Here is a 23682-nt window from a genome sequence, read left to right on the forward strand (position 1 = left end):
TGCGAAGGCAGTTTTTCAGCGCTTGATGAGATCGAGGCAAAATAGCAAAACACGCTTGATGTTGAGAGCGATCTTCGATGTCTACTTAACCAGATATCATTAAATATAACAAGACTTCTTAAGTGAAAAATGACAGTATCAACCCACCCAATTTAAAACGACTTGCTTGTGATATTTCTGAGGATACTTTCTGTATTCTTTTGCATAACAGTTGGTTGCATATATAACATCAAATGAAACTGAGAGTGGAAGATGTCTCTGTGACGTTTCTTAAACTGATATCACATTTACGGAACTATATATATTCATAATACTCATTACACTTAAATATCAAGTGTAGGGAAGGTTGGTGGCGTTGGATAAGAGAGAGAGAGAGAGAGAGAGAGAGAGAGAGAGAGAGAGAGAGAGAGAGAGAGAGAGAGAGAGAGAGAGAGAGAGAGAGAGAGAGAGAGAGAGAGAGAGAGAGAGAGAGAGAGAGAGAGAGACGGCTCGTCTGTGGAGCTCCAATGAAAAAAAAAAATAAAAAACGAAACTGCCGTAGACCGTAGTATCATAGTGTGGCGAGCAATTCAAGAAACTCTACGTCCCTTAAGCACTATATTTCAAGTTATGTAAGGTATTCCTAGCTTGTAAAAAGTTCCTTATGCTCCTCCATAACTTCATTCAAGTGACGCAGTAATAATCATAAAAGAACGGGGAGAGTGATTTTAGTCAAAGAAAAATAATATGTATACTTCTATACCTCCAGCACAATGATGGGTTTTTACATCATTACAACGACTAATGGTAGGTGTTACCGAACTCCGCCTGTGTGTAGTTACAGTGCGATTGAAGTCACCTTGGGCGTGGCTTTTATCATTCCCAGTGGATGAAAAGAAGCACGGTTTCGTGGAGGAACTAGACTGCATCTGCAGAGAGAGTATTGCCGAGGTCTACATAAGAAACGAATATGAGAGGCTCTGGGTTTATACGACAAATAACACCCTAGGTTGATACTGTTTATAATTTGCTAAAGTTTAATTGCACTCGCAAATCTACGCAAAAACAACAAACAATGCTTTTCCTACAGTAAAACGAATCCGTAGTTGTTTTTTTTTTTACCATCATCAGTGTTTCGTACGTTTGGCAGCGCTAGTGTGCCAAGCCCTGACAACAGCTATGGCGTCGTCTGTCTACGCGCCCTAATATACTGGCACGAGATCCGAATGGAGGAATACTATTCGTTAAAAAAGACAAAAAAAAATAAAATTATGTAACTGCACCCTCGAGCCAAGTATCTCATCCATACAATAAAAGAGCGCGGGAAAGGGAAGGGGGTCGGGGGAAGGAAGAACTAACCTATATTTTCTGGATTGTTGCCATCCAAATGCGACAGGCTACCGTGTGTAAGACGGACGCGCCATTTTCCTTCCTCTCTCTCTTCCTGACATACAGCCGAGGTTAACGAACTCGCCTGTTTTCAAGGTTTGAAATATCACGACCTTCAGCGCCATGATGCAACATGGCAAGCACCAACAGATCCAGTAATTACATGTTTCTCAATTAGCGCAGCAACTTCACTAAAGTAAACACGCCCACTTATATAGTTGATAATTAAACATCTATATATAAAGCTGCGTGTAAAGAAATTTCTAAAAGCACCGTAAAGTTCGTGGGAATGATGTGCGTCACCGATTACTTGATCAGCCATGAAAAAAAAAAAAAAAACGACCTTCGATTTCCTCGTGTCGTCGGCAACATGACCCCAAGACACGTCCCCAATTTGACAAGAAATTGGGCTACTCAGAAAGCAATTACTGACGTGATCAAATTCGGATTTTTTGTCTTAATTAAATGGAGCGGGAAAAATCGGTCATAAAAATGTGTGTGTGTATATATATATATATATATATATATATATATATATATATATATATATATATAGATAGATAGATAGATAGTTAGATAGATAGATAGATAGATAGATAGATAGATAGATAGAGAGAGAGAGAGAGAGAGAGAGAGAGAGAGAGAGAGAGAGAGAGAGAGAGAGAGAGAGAGAGAGAGAGAGAGAGAGAGAACCTTCAGTTGCCCTACAAAAAAAAATACAGAAAGTTATAGTTATAAAATTCGAAAGTCACCCATGCCTGAGACAGTTAGTTACCCAGAAACACTAGCAGCATTTCATGACAATATCAGTTGTTCTTAAGCCCCATATGGTACTCCAGACTGCACTTGGAAGCCGTGTTTGACTAAGTCACTACTTACTGTACTGACTGACCTCGTAATATGTAATCGTAACCTTCGTACATCTTTTGATAAGATAACAACATAGCAAGCACAGTACAACCTGACCCTGACCCCACTGTTGTTAACCTGGTATGATAGCAACTACGTTACAAAAAAAAAGCTATTCTTTAGTTCTAAAAAAATAAAGCTTATCTTTATTATATGTCTTGCCGTGGGACTACACATGACAACCTCAAAATAATAGAAAAAAAAAAACTTTGAACACAGTTCAGCACCCAGGTGTACAAATACTCAATGGGTCCTACATTAGTCTAAGAGGCCAGTAAGGTATCACTAACTACTATTAACCCTGTATGTGGTCTGAATTTGCTAACTTCGTATCACTGTTTCATGCTCATGAAAGGGAGAGAACTGAGAAATATCCACTAAAAAGGACGAGGCTGACAGTAAATTACTCTGGGGTGATAAAAGCACATTAAATTACTCTGGGGTCATAACAGCCCAGGAGACTGGCGCTTGCGTTATGCACCTGTCTCTCACGCTAGGCACATTATCACGTCCTCTACTTCGATTCCTAATAACTGAACGGACATCTGGTAGAAATCGCTGTCCTGCAGATGATACAGAGGGGAAATCAAGTTCACAAATTGATTTAAGAATAAAACGGGAAAATGACAAAACTCCTCTGGGAATAAGTACATTCGAAAAAATATCGGAGCTCGACTACTCAACCTAGCCTAACCTAGGAGCTCGACTACTCAAGCTAGCCTAACCTGAAAGCTTGACTATTCAAGCTAACCTAACCTAGGAACTCGACTGTTCAAGCTATCCTAGCCTAGGAACTCGACTGTTCAAGCTATCCTAGCCTAGGAACTCGACTGTTCAAGCTATCCTAGCCTAGGAACTCGACTATTCAAGCTAACCTAACCTAGGAACTCGACTATTCAAGCTAGCCAAACCTAAGAACTCGACCATTCAAGCTAGCCTAACCTAAGAACTCGACCATTCAAGCTAGCCTAACCTAGGAGCTCGACTATTCAAGCTAGCCTAACCTAAGTTACAATGGCAAGTTTATGGCGTAGCTCTCACTCCCACAGCCAAGAGAGCTTTTGGCACAAAGAAGGCACGGGGGCACACAAGCTCCGTCAACAGGGGGATACGCGAGTCCTTGGGAGTCGTGTTGACACATCCTCCTTGCTCTATTGTGGCGCGGTTCTCCTGCAGCAGGGGTAACCATGTTATCATTTCCTTAGGACGCGAGGAAATAATATATGAATTTGTTCGTGGCCAAGAGCATAGCAGATATTTACCTACAGGGGATTTAGCGACTATGACCTTATTACCCGGGCGACGTAAAGGAAGCAACTATAAAGACGCAAATTATGGCATTTGCATGTATCCTTTTTTGAGATTAAAAAAAAATCATGGAGCCCTCCCTGGGTGGAGGATGGTACGTCCGCCAACGGGGTACGAATACAAGTATGATAGCATTTTTTTTTTTTTTTCATATCGAGACTCATACTGCATTTTCTTTCGTGACCACAGTCAGTCTTCCAGTGCACCACATTTTGTAAAAAGATTCTCCTACTGTATACGTTTGTCACCACTTGCTTCCGCCATCAACCTCTCTCTATGGCATCAGGTTTTGTAAACACTGACTAAGAAATAAAAAAAACGATTCCACTTGTATATGTTTAAAATGACATGATCTCTTGCTTCATGGTCGTTCACCATTCCATACCGAATTCTGGCTCCATGACGCTGTATAACGTATATCACACCCCAAGCCTGAGTCATTTCCACTCGCTGAACAATGAATACATCAAGCAGTGTAACAGCTTTGCGATCGGAACCATGAATAGTGTTTGTCACGCAGCAACTGCACTGAAGAACACAGTGTAGAGGATGGCCACGATCATCGTGCTGAAGAGGCATTATACACACACACACACAGACACACAGTTTCCCGTCACTTCAACCAAGCTCAGTGATGACTCAACCTTGGATGGTTCAGATCGACTTCCGCACACATTCAATTTTTTTTTCTCTTACCCCGAACAAAAGGAAGCCACAGTCCAAGGTAAGAAAGACAGTCTTAAAATAAGAACTGGGATCCAAGAAAGAATTTGAGCAGTAATTACAATCATCCATCAGACTTCAACTGTAAATGGACATTGATCATATTCTACGTCTAAACTCATTAGCCATCTGCCAATCCACAGGAAATACAAACAAACTCAAAAGTGGTAATGGGTCTTCGTAATAAGTGTCCGACAATAATAGCGGACTGTCCTTGTCTGACGGGTGTTTCCGTTCCAACTTTCAAGGCCAAAGAAAAAACAAAAAAAAAAAAATAGCAATGTCAAAGCCATGTTTTAAGACCAGATGACCCATTAAAATCTATTCTAGCAGGGAAGCGCCTGTGTGAAATTGAGACGTCAGAAATGTGTTCGTAGCGTCACAAGGCAGTCATACGTAAAGCCAGATATTGCACATGTCACTCATGGTATCTGATTTGCCCAGAGACAGTACAGTATACGACCAGCTGAACACTTATGCCTCTAGGATCACAATTATGTGTGAGAAGCATTTAATTCAAGTGCACTGCAATTCCTAACAGAAAATACTAGTGATTCGTCAATGGGAGTTTATTAAAGTACCCGAATACTTCTGTGCAAATAAAAGTCACAAGAATCTCCACTCAAACATGTGCACGTCATCGCCAAAGCTGCTGCTAACTCCTAACTTGCTCTCCTCATTTCACCAAACCGACTAACATTTTTTTTCTTTTTGATACTGAAGCAACAAAATAATCTTTTCATTAATAATTCACCAAAAAACATTATAGTTTACTGCACTGAACGAATACGTGACTTCAACAAATAGGTGAAAATGTGTAGTGCCTCGTCAGCTATTACTATCATCTTTAGTCCACCGTCCTTGTTTTTATTTCGCGATTTTCACAGCTTTTTACGAGTCGTTTAGCACGTTCATCCAGCTCAGGGTCGGTTACAGCCTAAAGCTTAATTTCTACACGTTTGACTGGCCTGACTTTGTGGCTCCATATGTTCCTGGATAGCTCTCATTTCACAACACATTAGGCAATACTTACGTTGTAGAAATATACGTCACAAAAGCAGGGGGGGAGTTGGAGGTGGCCTTGTTTACTGTAAATGCGAGTTATGTACACCATGATCACCACCACTACCTACTTGCGCTTCTGCTAGGCATGATCCTCATTTAATTACCTGTGAGGTTCACGGCATCAACGGAGAATCGGAGTGAGGGTAAGCGTCGGCGGAAGGTGTCATGGCGATTTATGTAAGGCCTACCACCCGTCGGAGAAACTGCCATGTTTTTTCACCCGTCGCCTTCTCTCCGAACCACTACACCACCTCCACCCCCAACGCGCGGGCGCGCGCACTCACTCATTTTTTTTTCTCTCTCCATCTCTCTCTTCACTTCATGTACCATCCACTTATAGCTTTCTTGCTATATATTTTCTACGAAATGTTCGGTTTGGCTTCGAAAACAAAACGGACGAGGGCACTCCTAAACTGACAGTAGAACTACCCATTAGCGACAATGGTAACTGGAGAGAGACAGACAGACTAAACTCCGACTGTGTCGACTCACTGTACTGTTCCCGACGAGACGGGAGTTAGTTTGGTGTAAATTTCACACGCTTTAACGAGCATCTGGTGATACCGTAACATCAAGACCGTTAACAGTTCTTTGTAAAGTGCACACACATGTCCACAGCGAGGCAACTGCTGCTGCTGCTGCTGTTTAACCCGTCGTGAACTAACTGCCGTACGCCGGAAGTCGCACCAATGACCCGTCACACAGAAGGGCCCACTGTCCCTTGCACTAAACACCGAAAACCCATCGCAAGTCTTGTACAGTATGAGCACCTTCCTGCCTGATGGCCCATGCTATCAGTACCAAAGGGCTACCAGGTCTGGCAATACAGGTAATTTTTGAACATCGAACTCAGAGGGCTTCTACAATATATATATATATATATATATATATATATATATATATATATATATATATATATATATATATATATATATATATAACAAAGATCCCACTTTAACATGTTAAGCAATCAATTCCAAGCAACAGTTCTACTTACTTTTCACTCGAGGTGAAACCACGAGCAGGTGGAGTCCGGTAACACCAACAGACGGATGACAACATGAAAACATTAAAGTTGAATATAAATGCGTTCTAACGTGTACCCCTGTACTCGATGTACCCATCGTAAATATTGGAAACAGATACGACAACGGTGATCATCGTGTGATAAGCTTCTGTACCCTTCCTCAGGGGTACATGAGCCACCACGCCCTTAAGCACCCACTGTATGTGGCCAGCAGACTCATCGCTGAGGAGTTTCCCCCTAAACCCTCGCTGACTGACAACGCTGAAGTAGTCCCGGAACATCCATGGAGGGAAATGGAATCGAAAACAAGAATTCCAATTTATGTTTTTCGTGTGTAATAATATTCCCAAAACACAACACACACACACAAACACACACACACACACTTGTATTGTCTTTATGCTGAAAATAAATATAAATATACTAAATGAGGAAAAGTGTTTATAATTTGTCCTGGTAAGCGCATTAAAGAAAATCCGTTACAAATTAGGTCCCATACATAAGGAAAAGTTCTGGATGTTCTTTTGTTCTCCTGTCACTACTTGGAGGCTACACCATACCAGTGGTGGAGGAGCTGGAGATTCCTCGCTATTATCCTGTCCGTTTAATCCTAGTGTAGGCGGCTGTTACTGAAAGCAGGCAAGCACAGGCTTGTTGCCATACACCTCTAGTTGCTTCATATCCCGAAGTACGAGTTTAGTTTTCAGATTTTCTCATTTTCTGAGTGAACGATTGTCCTTTTTTTTTTTTTCACTTTACATGAGATATTAGTAGACATAGGAGGCATAAAAATGCCATCTTAACACACACACTTAAGAGAGGAGGTGGCTGACCCCCCCACAGCTCGTCAGCAAATGTCACACCCCATTAAGACACAAAACAGCTGGTCTTTGAACTGAACACACGCCACAGCTGATCCCAAGCACCACCCTCCCCATACCGTCCCAAAACATACCAACATGGTGAGGGCGAATCCCTGTAAAACTTTCTCCCTGACGGTTCCTGGACCTTCTGTTGTACACTCTGTTGTCCTCTCGCGCGCCACCGCGCCCTCGGACGGGACTTGTGAACAAATACAAAAGCTACACAGGTTTTTGTCACAAGAGATCGAGTGCAGAAGCATGAGGGGCTTGGAACGTCGCGTCGGTGGGCGGGCGGGAATATTACTCAGACGGCCAACGGCGGTTGCCTAGGAAGCTGTTACCACACACACACACACACACCAACGCCTACACTAGTTACTTGTTACTCAAGCCGTCACCAAGTAAACGTTACAACACCATTTCCACGTTACAGGTTCCTCTTCGCCTAGGGAACATTTTAATGATTTATTGAGACGCTGACGTTCTGGGATGTCTGTGTGTAACACTATTGTGAGGTGTTAGTAAAAGTACCGAGGATATATATATATATATACTCGAAGTGTGCTTTGGAAAGTTCTTTTAGAAAGCTGGGTGTAACGGTTAGACGTGTGGGTTGTAAGTGGACTAAACTCCTACACCTTCATGTCCTACTTTGGCGATGTTTCTGAACCGCGCCAACACTCGCAGCCGTCGAGACAAGAATTGCAAATCGTTGTTCGTTACATTTCTTGAAGCCCATTTTCTTTGAATGTGTTCCTAATACCTTTTCACCATTTTGCTCTCATTTCTCTGATTTTCTGTTGGGAAGTGCAAGACTTTAACGGGTAATTTTCTTTTTTTCTTTTTTCTACATTTCGTTCAGATGTCTTTTGACACTGACTTCTTCGGCCGGCCTTAAATTTAAGGTTGCTTGGATCATTTAGAATGTGAAAGCATTAAGGACAGTACTATATCCTCATCTTCACTGAACTACATCTTCCCTTCACTTTCATCTTCACAAATCCTCATCTTCACCGCCAACATCAATGTTAAAGCATTAAGGACAGTACTACATCCTCATCTTCACTGAACTACATCTTCCCTACACTTTCATCTTCACAAATCCTCATCTTCACCGCCATCATCAATGTTAAAGCATTAAGGACAGTACTGCATCCTCATCTTCACTGAACTACATCTTCCCTACACCTTCATCTTCACTAAGCCCTCATTTTCACCATCATCACTACACCCTCGATGACCTTTGACCTACCTTTACGAATAAAGTCAAAAGTTGGCCTTTTTTTTCCATGGACAAACAGAAATAAATAAACACAACACCATTATCATTACATTAGATAGATACGTTAGTACTATAATTCCTTATCAACCTCCTTCCTCACACCTTATCTGATGTATCTTGAAGTTAGTCACAGACAACAGAGTGGAAATGTAACATCTGCATTGACAAAGTCACGTATATTACTGAGCTGAATATAATTGACGAATGCTACATATAATGCCCCCAATTGCTTTTGTTCAACTTAACATCCACAACACTCAAGAAATTACATTTTCTAACTCATTTCTTTCTTTTGAACTCCAAAAAATTTCTTCCTTTTTGATCTGATCAAAACAACGGCGCGAGCAGCAGCAGGAGGAGGAGGAGTGGCAGGCAGAGCATTTAGAGGTTACGTGAAGGGTGAAGCAGGTTGGGTGAACTCAAATCTGTCCGGATTTATGAGGGAGGGTGAGTGCCAACGACTTTCTAGCCATCGAGTGGGGTCACTATTCACAAACATAAACCACCAGCCAACACCTCCCACGTCATGTACCTATCACTGTCGGTGATTACAGTGAACAGTGTTATCATTAACAGAATCACTGTCATAGGAATCACAACCACCATGATAATTATCATGTAGGATCGCTGCCATGATCACGATATGTTGTCGTCACTGTGACAAAGATCATCACTGATATCATCATAAATAAGGTCATTCCTGCCATTAATGATTATCAACGACAAAATGATCATTACTACCACGAATTCTTAACGTAAACGTATCATCTTCTAACATAAAAACATACCTCCATAGAGAATATGATGTGAACAAATGAAAAAAAAAAAAGATTACGTGAAGTACGAAGAAATATGAACTGAAGCAGACCATTGGGTCTTTTCCAGGCTGTCTGTGACGGAAGATGTGATCGTATACGTATTCTAGCCCAAGAAATATTGATCTTAGTTCAAGAAATATTGATCCGAGTTTAAGAAATATTGATCTTATTTTAAGAAATATTGATCTTGTTTTAAGAAATATTGATCTTAGATTAGGAAATATTGATCTTAGTTTAAGAAATATTGATCTTAGTTTAAGAAATATTGATCTTTGGTTTAGAAATATTGATCTTAGTATAGGAAATATTGATCTTTGGTTTAGAAATATTGATCTTAGTTTAGTAAATATTGATCTTAGTTTAAGGAATATTGATCTTTGGTTTAGAAAAAATGATCTTAGTTTAGTAAATACCGATCTTAGCGTTCGAAACTTTGATCTTAAGATTAAGAGTACAAAACCCATTAACCTTAGTACTGGAAACATGGATCTTAGTTTAAAACCCATTGATCTTAGTGTCCGAAAGACTAATCTTAGGGTAAAGCTTTGATCTTGGGGTAAGATAGACTGATATTAGTGTAATGCATTGATCCCAGTGTAAGTAACACTGATATTAGTGTCATGCATTGATCCTAGTGTAAGACACATGGATCCAAATGTAAGAAACATTGATCCTAGCGCAAGATATATTGATCTTGAGTGGGAAACATCGATTTTAGAATGTGTAGAAATGATTGACTTTAGTAAATATGTGATAAATAAGGCAGCTCATCCCAAAGTGTCAGTCTACCTATCTATCTACCAATCAATCTATCATCACTTATTCACGTTCCGAGTTTTCATGGGGGTGCATCACCTCAACCACAGGTAGATCACGAGCGGCCATGGCCAGAGCCAACCGTAACAAGTCAACATACACGGCCCTGTTGGGGCGAACGAGCCACACGCACGCACACACACACACACACACACACACACACACACACACACACACACACACAAGCCTCCGAAGCAGCCTGACGCGTCAACAAAGCTGAGGAAGACCCTTAGTGACGCCCTTCATCCATAGTAATGAGGCAGGGGAGAGAGAGGGACAACACTAAGACGCGGTGGTCGAGCTGATTCATCAGAGGCACACATGGGCGTGGGAGAAGAGAGAGAGAGAGAGAGAGAGAGAGAGAGAGAGAGAGAGAGAGAGAGAGAGAGAGAGAGAGAGAGAGAGAGAAGCGGAGGAGGATCTCCTCGCCAGCAGGAGGCGGAGCAGTTCAAGAGAACATGAATAAAGTAGAGGGACCACACGTGCACAACAGCCACATCAAAAACCTAAAAAAAAAATAGATCATAATAACGAGTCAGACATGATGTGATCTGGTTACTTTTATAACAGGCGGTAACAAGGTGGCTTGGTAAGGCACTCAACTTTAGAAGATGTCTTCTGCTTGAGCGTCCCCATTCAACCATCATACTCACACTTCCACGCACCAGTGTCCACCGCCATTCATACACTAGCCCTACACCACAATATTCATGCCACAGTGTTCCCATTCATGCAGATGCTACCGAGTCCCTATTCCACCTAATGCCTCATCACACTCATAACGCCCCACCCACACGTAACCCTACCCTCTCGTCTGTAGCGTCCTCATTCATCCCCTTTCCACACGCACTTGTCCACATTCCCTCCTGCCCTACAATCCACATTCACCCACTCTCCTGCCGCTCTCCCTTGTTCCACTATGGCAATCCAATTGTCACCTGCGTGATGGGAAGTTAATGTTTCTTTTTCCTACCTCCGTTCCGCAGTCACTGGCGACCCTTAATTGATGCCTTCTACTCTCCCGTTAGACACTGAAATTGCCTAAAGACTTGCACTTCCCTGTTACAGTGGAAACTGCGCAGGTTGTCGACGGCGGCAGCTGGTGTTGAAGTGATGGCCGGAACCATCTTACAACACCCTCCGTGTCAGTGGGTTGTAGACACCAGCTGCCCCAGGGAAGTGCCTACCCTCCTGACTGACTGAGGAGGGTCAGTCAAGTCGGCAGCGTGATTCTCAACAGGGAGGAGCCACAAGGACGTTTGAGAGACGGGGGAACCACTCCATTCTCGGCCCCTGTATATCACACCAATAGAAAACCTTTTGGTCCAATTCTTTCTTCTATAGAACTCATTTCATCGGAAGACAATCTAAAATAATCATCTTGTCATTCCTGACAAAAAAAGAAAAAAAAAATATTTTCTTGCTGTACAAAACAAGAGGAAAAATATATATCTTACGTTAGACAACACAGGCAACTGAATCCCTAATCAGAGCCATCTCATTAACGCTATATATATATATATATATATATATATATATATATATATATATATATATATATATCTTTCATACTATTCGCCACTTCCCGCATCATCGAGGTAGCGTTAAGAACATAGGACTGGGCCTTTGAGGGTATATCCTCATCTGGCCCCCTTCTCTGTTCCTCCTATTATCAACCAACCCCTAAAGGGTGGGTGAACAGCTGGATTGACTGTGGACTGACTGCCACAACCAGAATTCGAACCTATGCCATGCTCGACCCTGGGTGGGTGGGGGCGCCTCGTGAATGCGTCACGGTCAGGAACCGCTACACCACGGAGGTCCAGGATTATGTATACACATGCCATTTCCCTGCAACCGTAGACTTGGTTTTCTACACGGGTACCATATGCATTCTCGGCACTGCTAAACACTCCATCCACAACACACACAAAGTCTTTTCTCCTCCATCCCGCTACAGCAACGCTGACGACCACATCACCACCGCACGAGCAAATAAATACCTGGGTTGAGAAGCGTTTAATTGTGGTCTTAGAAATGATACTGACAAATGTGGCATCTGACGATTTATGATCATGTACCTCTCGTGGGGTGAAGACACAACGCATGGCTGAATTTCTGGGTGGGAGGCAGAAATAGGTGTTGGGAAGAGCCAATGATGCGCTGAAGTGTTCGCTGAAAGTGGGGAAGGGAAGTGTTAATGATGTGCTGAAGTGTACGCTGAAAGGGGGTGTTGAGAAGTGTTAACGATGGGTTGAAGTGTAAGATGAAGAGGGTGCTGGTAAGTGTTAATGATAGGCTAAAGCGTAGGTTAAAAGGGGGTGTTCAGAAGTGTACGTTGAAGCGGGTGCTGGGAAGTGCTAAATGATGGGCTGAAGTGTACGCATAGAGGACGCGCTGGGAGTATGCCAGCGACCTCCTGAAGAGCACAAACGAATGACGCTTCCAACGAGCGTTCGTGGCCAGTGGTGCTGGGGACGTGCAGAAGTCTCCGTAGATGGAAGGTGGTGTCGAGAAGTGCTAATGACCTCCTGTAAAAAAGTACGAACGAATGGTATCTGAAATACTCAAGCGCATGCAACGATGTGTGTGTGTGTGTGTGTGTGTGTGTGTGTGTGTGTGTGTGTGTGTGTGTGTGTGACAGACTGTTGGCTGACTCACGTAAGAGGGTCAGTTCTACAAGGCTTTTGTTCTTAACCCGTCCCTCTCGAGGTACATCACTGGGTTACGGTGCCAAGTCAGTGTGCCACGTCTGGTGTACATAAAACCCCCCCATACTGTAACCACCCCCACCCTCCTCCTCTTCTTCCTACTTCCATCACCATCCCGTCACACGTTCACCAGCAGACCGTAACACTACTCTTCTCTGTCACGCCGTCACGGCCCTGTGACGTTAACGCTCACTCCCAAACCCCTAATCACCCAAGCTGGCCCCGCTATTAAAATACTATCGTGCTCTATCCGTAAGATATGCTGAAAGTGTATCACAATAGTATGGTTTGGGAGAGGTGAAGAGGGTGGGCTAAAATGGCACGGAAATATGGAGAGGATGAGTGTGGAGAGGTTGCTGAGGAGGGCAACAAGGAGAAATGGGAGATGGAACTAGAGATGGGATGATGGACAGAAGAGGGTTTTGAGTGAAAGACGGTTTGAATATGTAGGAAAGTGCCAAACGTGTATATATATATATATATATATATATATATATATATATATATATATATATATATATATATATATATATATATATATATGTTTACCAAATGGCGTCCTAGCTACGTCTCTTCGATGTATATCAACTAGCAGATTGTTATATTTCTCTCTTGTGTCACCCCTGATGATGTGATTATTACACGAAAGTGCACTTGGGAACTTATCGTGTTTCGTTCTTCCCCTGGAATCATATGAATATATATATATATATATATATATATATATATATATATATATATATATATATATATATATATATATATATATATTTTTTTTTTTTTTTTTTTTTTTTTTTTATACTTTGTCGCTGTCTCCCGCGTCTGCGAGGTAGCGCAAGGAAACAGACGAAAGAAATGGCCCAACCCCCCCCCCCCCCATACACATGTACATACACACGTCCACACACGCAAATATACATACCTACACAGCTTTCCATGGTTTACCCCAGACGCTTCACATGCCTTGCTTCAATCCACTGACAGCACGTCAACCCCTGTATACCACATGACTCCAATTCACTCTATTTCTTGCCCTCCTTTCACCCTCCTGCATGTTCAGGCCCCGATCACACAAAATCTTTTTCACTCCATCTTTCCACCTCCAATTTGGTCTCCCTCTTCTCCTCGTTCCCTCCACCTCCGACACATATATCCTCTTGGTCAATCTCTCCTCACTCATTCTCTCCATGTGCCCAAACCATTTCAAAACACCCTCTTCTGCTCTCTCAACCACGCTCTTTTTATTTCCACACATCTCTCTTACCCTTACGTTACTTACTCGATCAAACCACCTCACACCACACATTGTCCTCAAACATCTCATTTCCAGCACATCCATCCTCCTGCGCACATCTCTATCCATAGCCCACGCCTCGCAACCATACAACATTGTTGGAACCACTATTCCCTCAAACATACCCATTTTTGCTTTCCGAGATAATGTTCTCGACTTCCACACATTTTTCAAGGCTCCCAAAATTTTCGCCCCCTCCCCCACCCTATGATCCACTTCCGCTTCCATGGTTCCATCCGCTGACAGATCCACTCCCAGATATCTAAAACACTTCACTTCCTCCAGTTTTTCTCCATTCAAACTCACCTCCCAATTGACTTGACCCTCACCCCTACTGTACCTAATAACCTTGCTCTTATTCACATTTACTCTCAACTTTCTTCTTCCACACACTTTACCAAACTCAGTCACCAGCTTCTGCAGTTTCTCACATGAATCAGCCACCAGCGCTGTATCATCAGCGAACAACAACTGACTCACTTCCCAAGCTCTCTCATCCCCAACAGACTTCATACTTGCCCCTCTTTCCAGGACTCTTGCATTTACCTCCCTTACAACCCCATCCATAAACAAATTAAACAACCATGGAGACATCACACACCCCTGCCGCAAACCTACATTCACTGAGAACCAATCACTTTCCTCTCTTCCTACACGTACACATGCCTTACATCCTCGATAAAAACTTTTCACTGCTTCTAACAACTTGCCTCCCACACCATATATTCTTAATACCTTCCACAGAGCATCTCTATCAACTCTATCATATGCCTTCTCCAGATCCATAAATGCTACATACAAATCCATTTGCTTTTCTAAGTATTTCTCACATACATTCTTCAAAGCAAACACCTGATCCACACATCCTCTACCACTTCTGAAACCGCACTGCTCTTCCCCAATCTGATGCTCTGTACATGCCTTCACCCTCTCAATCTGTAATTTGAGCACTCACTCTTATCCCCTTTGCCTTTGTACAATGGCACTATGCACGCATTCCGCCAATCCTCAGGCACCTCACCATGAGTCATACATACATTAAATAACCTTACCAACCAGTCAACAATACAGTCACCCCCTTTCTTAATAAATTCCACTGCAATATATATATATATATATATATATATGTTTACCAAATGGCGTCCTAGCTACGTCTCTTCGATGTATATCAACTAGCAGATTGTTATATTTCTCTCTTGTGTCACCCCTGATGATGTGATTATTACACGAAAGTGCACTTGGGAACTTAACGTGTTTCGTTTTTCCCCTGGAATCATATGAATATATATATATATATATATATATATATATATATATATATATATATATATATAAGGAAAATGAAACAAGTTCCCAAGTGCACTTTCGCGTGATGATCACATCATCAGGGGATAGAAGACGAAGAACAGGTGATATACAGGGAAGAGACGTAGTGATTTCTGCCTATGACCCCGGGCTTTTGATACACCCAGTTTACGGATGTATGATCACTACACAAATCTGGCAATGTCGTAAGTAAGACATGCCAGGCGTACGATGCGTCTCGCAGAACATGAGACGAATTACCTGTGCACCGAGCGTGGAATATCCCATGCTTGGCCGACCGTCACTACGTACACAAGATAAGGAGTTTTTAAACATGCCGTAAATACATTCGGTTTGCTATCATGAAAACTGAGAAGGGGGGAAACGAAAACAAAAAATCTCTGATAACTAAAAAAATAATGCGAAAAATCTAAGATTTCTGTTGTATGGGATCAGAATTTTATTCATATATTCTGTCAGACGAGAATGTTGATACATTCTATGGTTATGTGACCTTTTTTTATATCACCTTTGACAATATAATCCTTATGTTCTGGTATCACGTCTCCATCTATACAGATTAGGAATTATGGATACTAACACGGTTCTCCAGCAAGCAACGTCGTCATCTGGGTTATCCATGTAATACCGTCCTCGCCATAAACACGGAGGGTGGAAGGTGGTTCTACACTCCTTGGTTCAGGAGGGTAGCACGCCCCTGGAGGAGGCTGGTGTCTACACCCTACTGACACGGAGGGTATTGTAATATGGTTCCGGCCGTCACTCCCAGCACTCCCTGATGAAGGCTGGTATCTACAACCTAGTACTGTAGTCTATCAAGAGTCAAGCATCATCATATCCTGGGGGACCAAATCAAGACTCACAGGGCGTCCTAAGACCCCTAAACACCCCAACGCGTGAGCTGCGGATTGTTCAGATATGCCAAATCACCAAACAGATTCGCTATATCTCTCTCTCTCTCTCTAAAGAGTAAAGACGACCAATGATGATAACGACACGTAATACTATAATGCCTACACTTTCATTTGCTCTTGATGAGGACAGACTGACGTAACGCTGCACCGTAAATCATCTACTGCACTCTTGTACAGCTGCGGTCCAGTACCCGTGGACCCACGCAAGTTAACCCAGAGCCCCACTTGTGGTGAGGGCCGCCATGTGTGTGTGTGTGTGTGTGTAACTACCGGCACATCACGTTAGCGGACCAGCTCGTAATGTGGGGCCCCAGGGTGAGCCACCGCCTGCAGCAGGGGCTGCTACCGCCATCAGGCAGGTCCCGAGGGGGCACTCACACCAGATCTGTCTCAGGCAGAAGCCTTCATTGAGGTCACGGGCTTTTCCCTAATGAAAACTGTGGCACAGAGGAGAAGGAAGAACACGACAGGCTAATAAAGTACGAAGATGAAGGAAAAGGACGAGTCCTGCATGGCATGTGGGGGACATAATCAATCTATCCCAATAGCTTAGTGATGATAAGACAAGGCAAGTAATCCTAATGCCTTGGAAACCAGACCTTACCTCACGTATGTATACCTTACGATGGTTTCGCAGGTCTTCTACCCCCCCTACAGCTGTGTCTGCGCCATCACCACACGTAACGTAATACCTTACGACGGTTTCGCAGGTCTTCTACCCCCTACAGCTGTGTCTGCGCCATCACCACACGTAACGTAATACCTTACGGCGGTTTCGCAGGTCTTCTACCCCCCTACAGGTCTAATAGACTTCAATAACCCACAGGCAAGAGAGCTATGCGATGGTGTCAGCCTTATTAAAGCGACGGCTTCGACGGCAACTTTCCACAAATTATCTTCTTGCCTCGTCCTCCTTGTGTAACCGACTACTCACACGCTTGTTTCCACAGGCAGCAGCCTTCGCCGCCGATACACACAGCCATTCCTAAGGGTCTCGTTCTCGGAACTCTGGGACGAGGGAGGAAATGCATACGATTTTCCCGTTAGACTCCTCCTCCTCCTCCCTCCCAAGAGCGGAGCGACATCTGGGTGAAAGAGAACTTCACTGTTCACGTGTTCGTGAAGCTCCGGGTGAAGAAGCCACCGTCTCAGACACATGTCTTCCTCACGTGTACCGTCATGATCGCGACGGCATACGAGGCGAGGAGCGTCCGACGCATCGAGGTTCAAAAACAGTCTGAACAATGGGTGTAAGAAGTCCTCTCTCACCTCGAGTTTAGGGTGGGACAGAGTGGGGCGGCGAGAACCTAACCTTTGAGAGTTCCTACGACCAGATAATTATATGTGGTAAGGCTAGTGCATCGCGCTCACCGACAGACGAGGGAAATAGGGACAGAGATTTGGTGAAATTGTATGTCCTGTTCCTGAAGTCTAAGGGTCTCTTTTAAAGGATACACACCCATTAAATGTCCTCTAGAGTGGACGAGGGACAATGCAATCCTCACCTTCCACATCAGCCTCTATGGATGCCAATATTTCGACGCCCCTCCTTTGTCGACCTATGTTTCCCACGAAGTACCTCGGGGTATGAAAAACTGTCTAGGACCTGAGGGAATGTAATGACGAAGGGCTGCTCCAAGGGCGTCGAGAGAACCAGTCACGAACACGACTGGAGGAAAAGAAAAAAGAAAAAATGCTACGTGTTCCTTCTAAAATCGAGGGAGGTCACGACAGGTCACGTGGTACAACGTGGGGGACCATTCGGGTCAGGCTGGGCCCCTCGGGGTCACATAACCGATACCTGTATCATACACTATGTCCATAAATCTTGGGCAAAATTTAGACAACGTAATAAAAATGGGAATGAAATACGACAGAGTGATGGGGGTTTGCAACAAGTGAAAGGAGATCCCTCATGGGTTTACTACCAGGGTCAGGACGCTTACAGACGTGCAAAATATATGACGTGAGGTACATTAAGGTCGCCAGGTTGGGTGCACACAGATGATGATCACCTGGACGTGGCTCTTGCAATAAGAGACGGTTATAAAAAATTAACAAGAACAATAGTTAAGCTTTGAATAATGAATGGCCTTTCACATACACCACACTCCATCGCCCAAACCCTTTTTTTTTTTTCTCTCATTCAATCTCTATCATCATTATAAGACCACACTCCATAGCCCTAACCTTTTTTTCTTTCTCATTCAATCTCTATCATCATATAGAACTATAAAGTTAGTTTCTTCTGGGCACGTTTCCTTTACTCGATATACAGGACCAATCTTGTACCGTACTTCGACTGCACACTGCACACCACACGGAGGCTTCGTAAGACCTCACGGGAATGTGTAACCACTTGCTCCAGGGATGTTGATCAGAGACCCACCTTCCCTCGTTATCATGATATACCTACTGCAGTGTTGTGGGTGTTACTACACACAGCTCATCCCTAAACTGCCCCCTTCATCATCCTGAGGGGTGTGTTGCAGTTCCCCGAGTGAAAGGGGACGCTTCCCGTGACACGCCCTTATTCAAGGAGGACGAAAAAAAGAAGCAGAGAGAGAGAGAGAGAGAGAGAGAGAGAAAGAGAGAGAGAGAGAGAGAGAGAGAGAGAGAGAGATCGTTACGATCAATTTATACACACACACACACACACACACACACATATATATATATATATATATATATATATATATATATATATATATATATATATATATATATATATATATATATATATATATAATTTTTCATTATACTTTGTCGCTGTCTCTCGCGTTAGCGATGGAGCTCAAGGAAAGAGACGAAAGAATGGCCCAACCCGCCCACATACACATGTATACACATATACGCCCACACACACATATATATATACCTATACATTTCAACGTATACATACATATACATACACAGACATATACATATATATATTTAACAAGTATATATTCATACTTGCTGCCTTCATCCATTCTCGTCTACACACCGACACACATGAAATGGCAACCCCACCTCCCCCGCGCGCGCGCGAGGTAGCGCTAGGAAAAAACAAAGGCCACATTCGTTCACACTCAGTCTCTAGCTGTCATGTGTAATGAACCGAAAGCACAGCTCCCTTTCCACATCCAGGCCCCAAAAAACTTTCCATGGTTTACCCCAGACGCTTCACATGCCCTGGTTCAATCCACTGACAGCACGTCGACCCCGGTATACCACATCGTTCCAATTTACTCTATTTCTTGCATGCCTTTCATATATATATATATATATATATATATATATATATATATATATATATACACAACAGCAGAAATTGGGACACTGTCCACACTCCCTGCAGGAGCCATCGTGAAGGTCGAACCCAGCATCACCGTTATCGCCACACCTTTTGCTGTGACCTCAATATCATCACTCCACATACAGCTGTGACCTTAACATCCCGCTCCCCCACCGCTCTGTCTGCTGTGACCTTAACATTCCCCCCCCTATCTGCCAGTGTGACCTCATCATCCTCCCCTATCTGCAAGTGTGACCTCCTCCTCCTCCTCCATCATCATCATCATCACCCCACCTTAATGTCACCCCGTCTACAGATGTGACCTCAACAGAGACCTTCACAAATCTTGAAAAAAAAAAAAAAGGACTCGAAACCTTAAACTCACAGTGGCATGAGTGGCCTTAGCTGAGGAATATGCCGGGACTCTTCATGGTCACTGTATCTTGCATGGCATACGTTAACTCTCTGGTTGAGGAACCGAGCCTGAAGCTCGGCTTCAGTAATGATCTTCGTTGAAGAAGAAAAAAAAAAAAAAGGTCAAAACTTTAAAACTTCTCAATGTCGGGAATGACACATCCGGTTGACGACTGCTTCAAGAACCTCAAACTGATAGCGTCGGGAATGACGTCTAACTGACGACTGCTTCAAGAACCTCAAACTGATAGCGTCGGGAATGGCGTCTAACTGACGGGTATGTCAAGACCTCAAACTGATAGCGTCGGGAATGGCGTCTAACTGACGGGTATGTCAAGACCTTAAAAACTGACAGTGTCAAGAATGACATCCAGTTGACGAAGGCTTCACAACCTCAAACTCATAGCGTCGGGAATGACTCTACCTCAAGAGAACGACAAAGCCTCGAGCTTACGACTTCATGAGTGACCTTGGCTGAAGAAAATGAAATGGCCTCAACGCATCATGTGCAACTGACCTCGATAAACATCGAGGAATATTGTCAAGACGCGAGACGGGACGTACCCAGCGGTCTGTGTATACGCGTACCATCACCAGTGGCCTCTTTTTCCCCTTCCCCTTTCTATTCGTCCTCTCCCTGGTGTTCCTTTTCCTCCCTCTCCTGGTCTGAATTCGTCCCTTCCCTCTCCCTCCTCCTGTTCAAGGACACCTCTCCCCTCGTCTCTCCCACACTTCATATCCCCTTTCCCACTCCACGACAACAGGAAACAAACTGCCAGTGTTTCCAGTTGAAGTATTCCCAAAAAGGAACCCCAAAACAGGATTCCTCCATGTGGTAAAAGGAAAAGATAAACTGCCTGCCGCCCAAAACGTCAACTCTGCTGCTCTCGACCACCATTTACTGATAACATATATCAACTATAACCTTTCTCATTTTATCTTATCTTTTTTTTTTTGGTAGAGTTCTATAAGACGTCTTACTTTAACGATATATTTCGCTCGTCTCCTCCTTCTTTCACCCTGCCGACTGCTGCTGACACTGGGAGTTACTGGGGGCAAGAAGAGAACCATTCTCAGTGTTGCATCCTAACCCCACCCGTTTGGAAATAGAGTCAGCATTCGAATGCTATCTAAAACGCAGCTCCTTTTTTTTAACAATAAGGCAATTAAGTCTTTTGTTGCTTCTGTTACTATTGATTTCTTCCCTTACGTACCCCTCTGTGATTTCATGTGTCCTTTAAGGATAGCCAGTCACTGGCCATTCAGGATCAGCTAACTTCCTGCTACAACTGGAATACCAATGAACGAATGAGAAACGGTAATGCGGATACACAGGGCGATCCTCTGTCATCAATCCCCTCATGTCCACCACCGCCTCAATATCTCTCTCACCAGCAACATGTCTAAGTTATTCTCCTCCTCCTCAGATCCCACTGTCAACCGTATCGCTCTGGGGTATATATACTGTACGTCAGACTCCTCGGCCTGGGATATATACGTACTGTACGTTAGACTCCAGCTTAGGATATATATACTGTACGTTAGAATCTTCGGCCTAAGGCATATTCATCGTCTGAGTCTTCGCCCTGGGCCATACCGTATGCGAGAATATTCGCCCACGGCCATAATGTACGTTACTATCTTCGACCTTCCGGTACACTGTACGTTGGAATCTTCGTCCTTGGTAATCTTATAATTCAAATCTTCGTGCAGCAATTCAAGGATAAGGTCAAAATCTGTTAAGACATCTAGACAACTGGTAACCTGGTCAAAAAAACGTGGTGTACCACAAATTAAGACAATAGTGATGTATGCACCGGCAGATAATGAATAAATTGTGAAGTCAGTCAACCCTCTCGGTGAAGCTGTGAAACCAGTCGACCCTCTAAATGAACCTGTGAAATCAGTCACCCCTTAAGGTGAAGCTGTGAAATCAGTCAACAGTTAAGGTGAAGCTGTGATGTCAGTCAAACCTCTGGGTGAAGCTGTGAAATCAGTCAGCAGTTAAGGTGAAGCTGTGATGTCAGTCGACCCTTAAGGTGAAGCTGTGAAATCAGTCAACAGTTAAGGTGAAGCTGTGAAGTCAGTCAACCCTCTAGAACCGTGAAGCTGTGAAATTAGTCAACAGTTAAGGTGAAGCTGTGAAATCAGTCAACCCTCCCAATTAGAACTACAAGCTGTGTGACCCACCCTAAGTGGAGCAGTGATGCCAACCCACTCATGCTGGTGTAAGCAGTGAGCGTTTGTGACACTGATGACTATGTGATCACTCCTTGTGTGTTACGGGGGAGAGGGGTGTACACTCGTGCTGCCCCTCTCTCTTACCCTTGTACACGCGTGTGTGTGTGTGTGTGTGTGTGTGTGTGTGTCGTGTGTGTGTGTGTCGTGTGTGTGTGTGTGTGTCGTGTGTGTGTGTGTGTGTGTGTGTGTGTGTGTGTGTGTGTCAATACACATGCTAATCATGCCGACTTGTCATGGGGTCAAACCAAGCGGAAACCTTCAGGTAAGAAAGTCTCATGCATACAAGAACAGCTGTGTGCAGCTCATGGACAACCCCCCCTCCTCCTCCTCTGTGTGTGTGTGTACAAAAGGCACCAAGCAGAGGGAGTTGGAGAGTGAAAGGAGAGGCTGACTTTAGTGAATGGTAATGCATTACGTACCTAACGATATAATGTATTACGTATGTAATCACTAGACGGTGCGTGTATCATCGTAAACTGAAAATCATATATAAAAGCCAACGCCATACCATCCTTTTTTATCGTGGTTCGCAGAGAAAACCCAAGAAGCAATTGTGGTGTTGTGAACATCCGTCCATGTTCTAGTTGTACCCAAAGGGTATGTGTGAAGTGTGTGTGCGATTGTCAGGGTATATGTACCCATGAAAAAGAGGATTATATATATATATATATATATATATATATATATATATATATATATATATCACACACAATTTCTATATGCACTGTATGGGGAAGAGAATCTTCTCAACAATCATATATCCTCTTAAATCTTTGTCTGCTACCTGCATTAACCATGTCCTCAGTCATTCTATCCGATTCATCTACCATTCGTACATAATAAAAACACTCCTTAACATCTTGAAAAAAAAAACGTTTCTTGCTTCATGCTGTCTTATGTTACCTGAACTGTTCCATCCCTTCGTCTCTCTCTCTCTCTCGGAGTGTTCACCACTCACGTCATCAAATCTGGTTTGAAAACTCTATGATCATGCCACCCACACCCCCACTCACTCTGTTATGTGAGTGTGTGTAGGTGTGTTTCGGGGATGTGGTAATCTTAAACACGTCTAAGTAAGTTCCACGAAGATCACTGTATCGTTCTTATGTAACAGTTAAAGACTCGACAAGCGGGTATCATGCACAAAACTAACAGTGTTCAACACTAGACTACATTAGACTCTGGGGATATCGAAAAATACACCTAAAACTCTGGACGTGCACAGGAAGAATACACCCGAAACCTCAGCATGGGCACAGGCAAACATACACCTGAAACTCCAAGGTGTGTGCCACACGCATAAGACACCCGACTTTTCAGAATGAT

At 43.4% G+C, this 23682-nt stretch overlaps 1 protein-coding gene across 4 annotated transcripts in view; it reads right to left on the reverse strand.

Moving 5' to 3' along the window:
• LOC139755104 (uncharacterized) overlaps positions 1–23682 on the reverse strand; it is a 607993-nt gene that overhangs the window by 37063 nt on the left and 547248 nt on the right. Inside the window, exon 1 of one of the 4 annotated variants that reach the window (XM_071673234.1) lies at positions 5478–6028. The exons of 2 other annotated variants lie outside the window; for them this stretch is intronic. In XM_071673234.1, the coding sequence (XP_071529335.1) occupies positions 5478–5583 (106 nt within the window). In that variant the 5' untranslated portion in view covers positions 5584–6028. Of the gene's footprint in view, positions 1–5477; positions 6029–23682 lie in introns of those variants that run through there. One more of the 4 variants, XM_071673235.1, reaches the window with a different exon arrangement.

Source organism: Panulirus ornatus, chromosome 18 (genome assembly GCF_036320965.1).
Source record: "Panulirus ornatus isolate Po-2019 chromosome 18, ASM3632096v1, whole genome shotgun sequence".
In the NCBI taxonomy this organism is placed as follows: domain Eukaryota; kingdom Metazoa; phylum Arthropoda; class Malacostraca; order Decapoda; family Palinuridae; genus Panulirus; species Panulirus ornatus.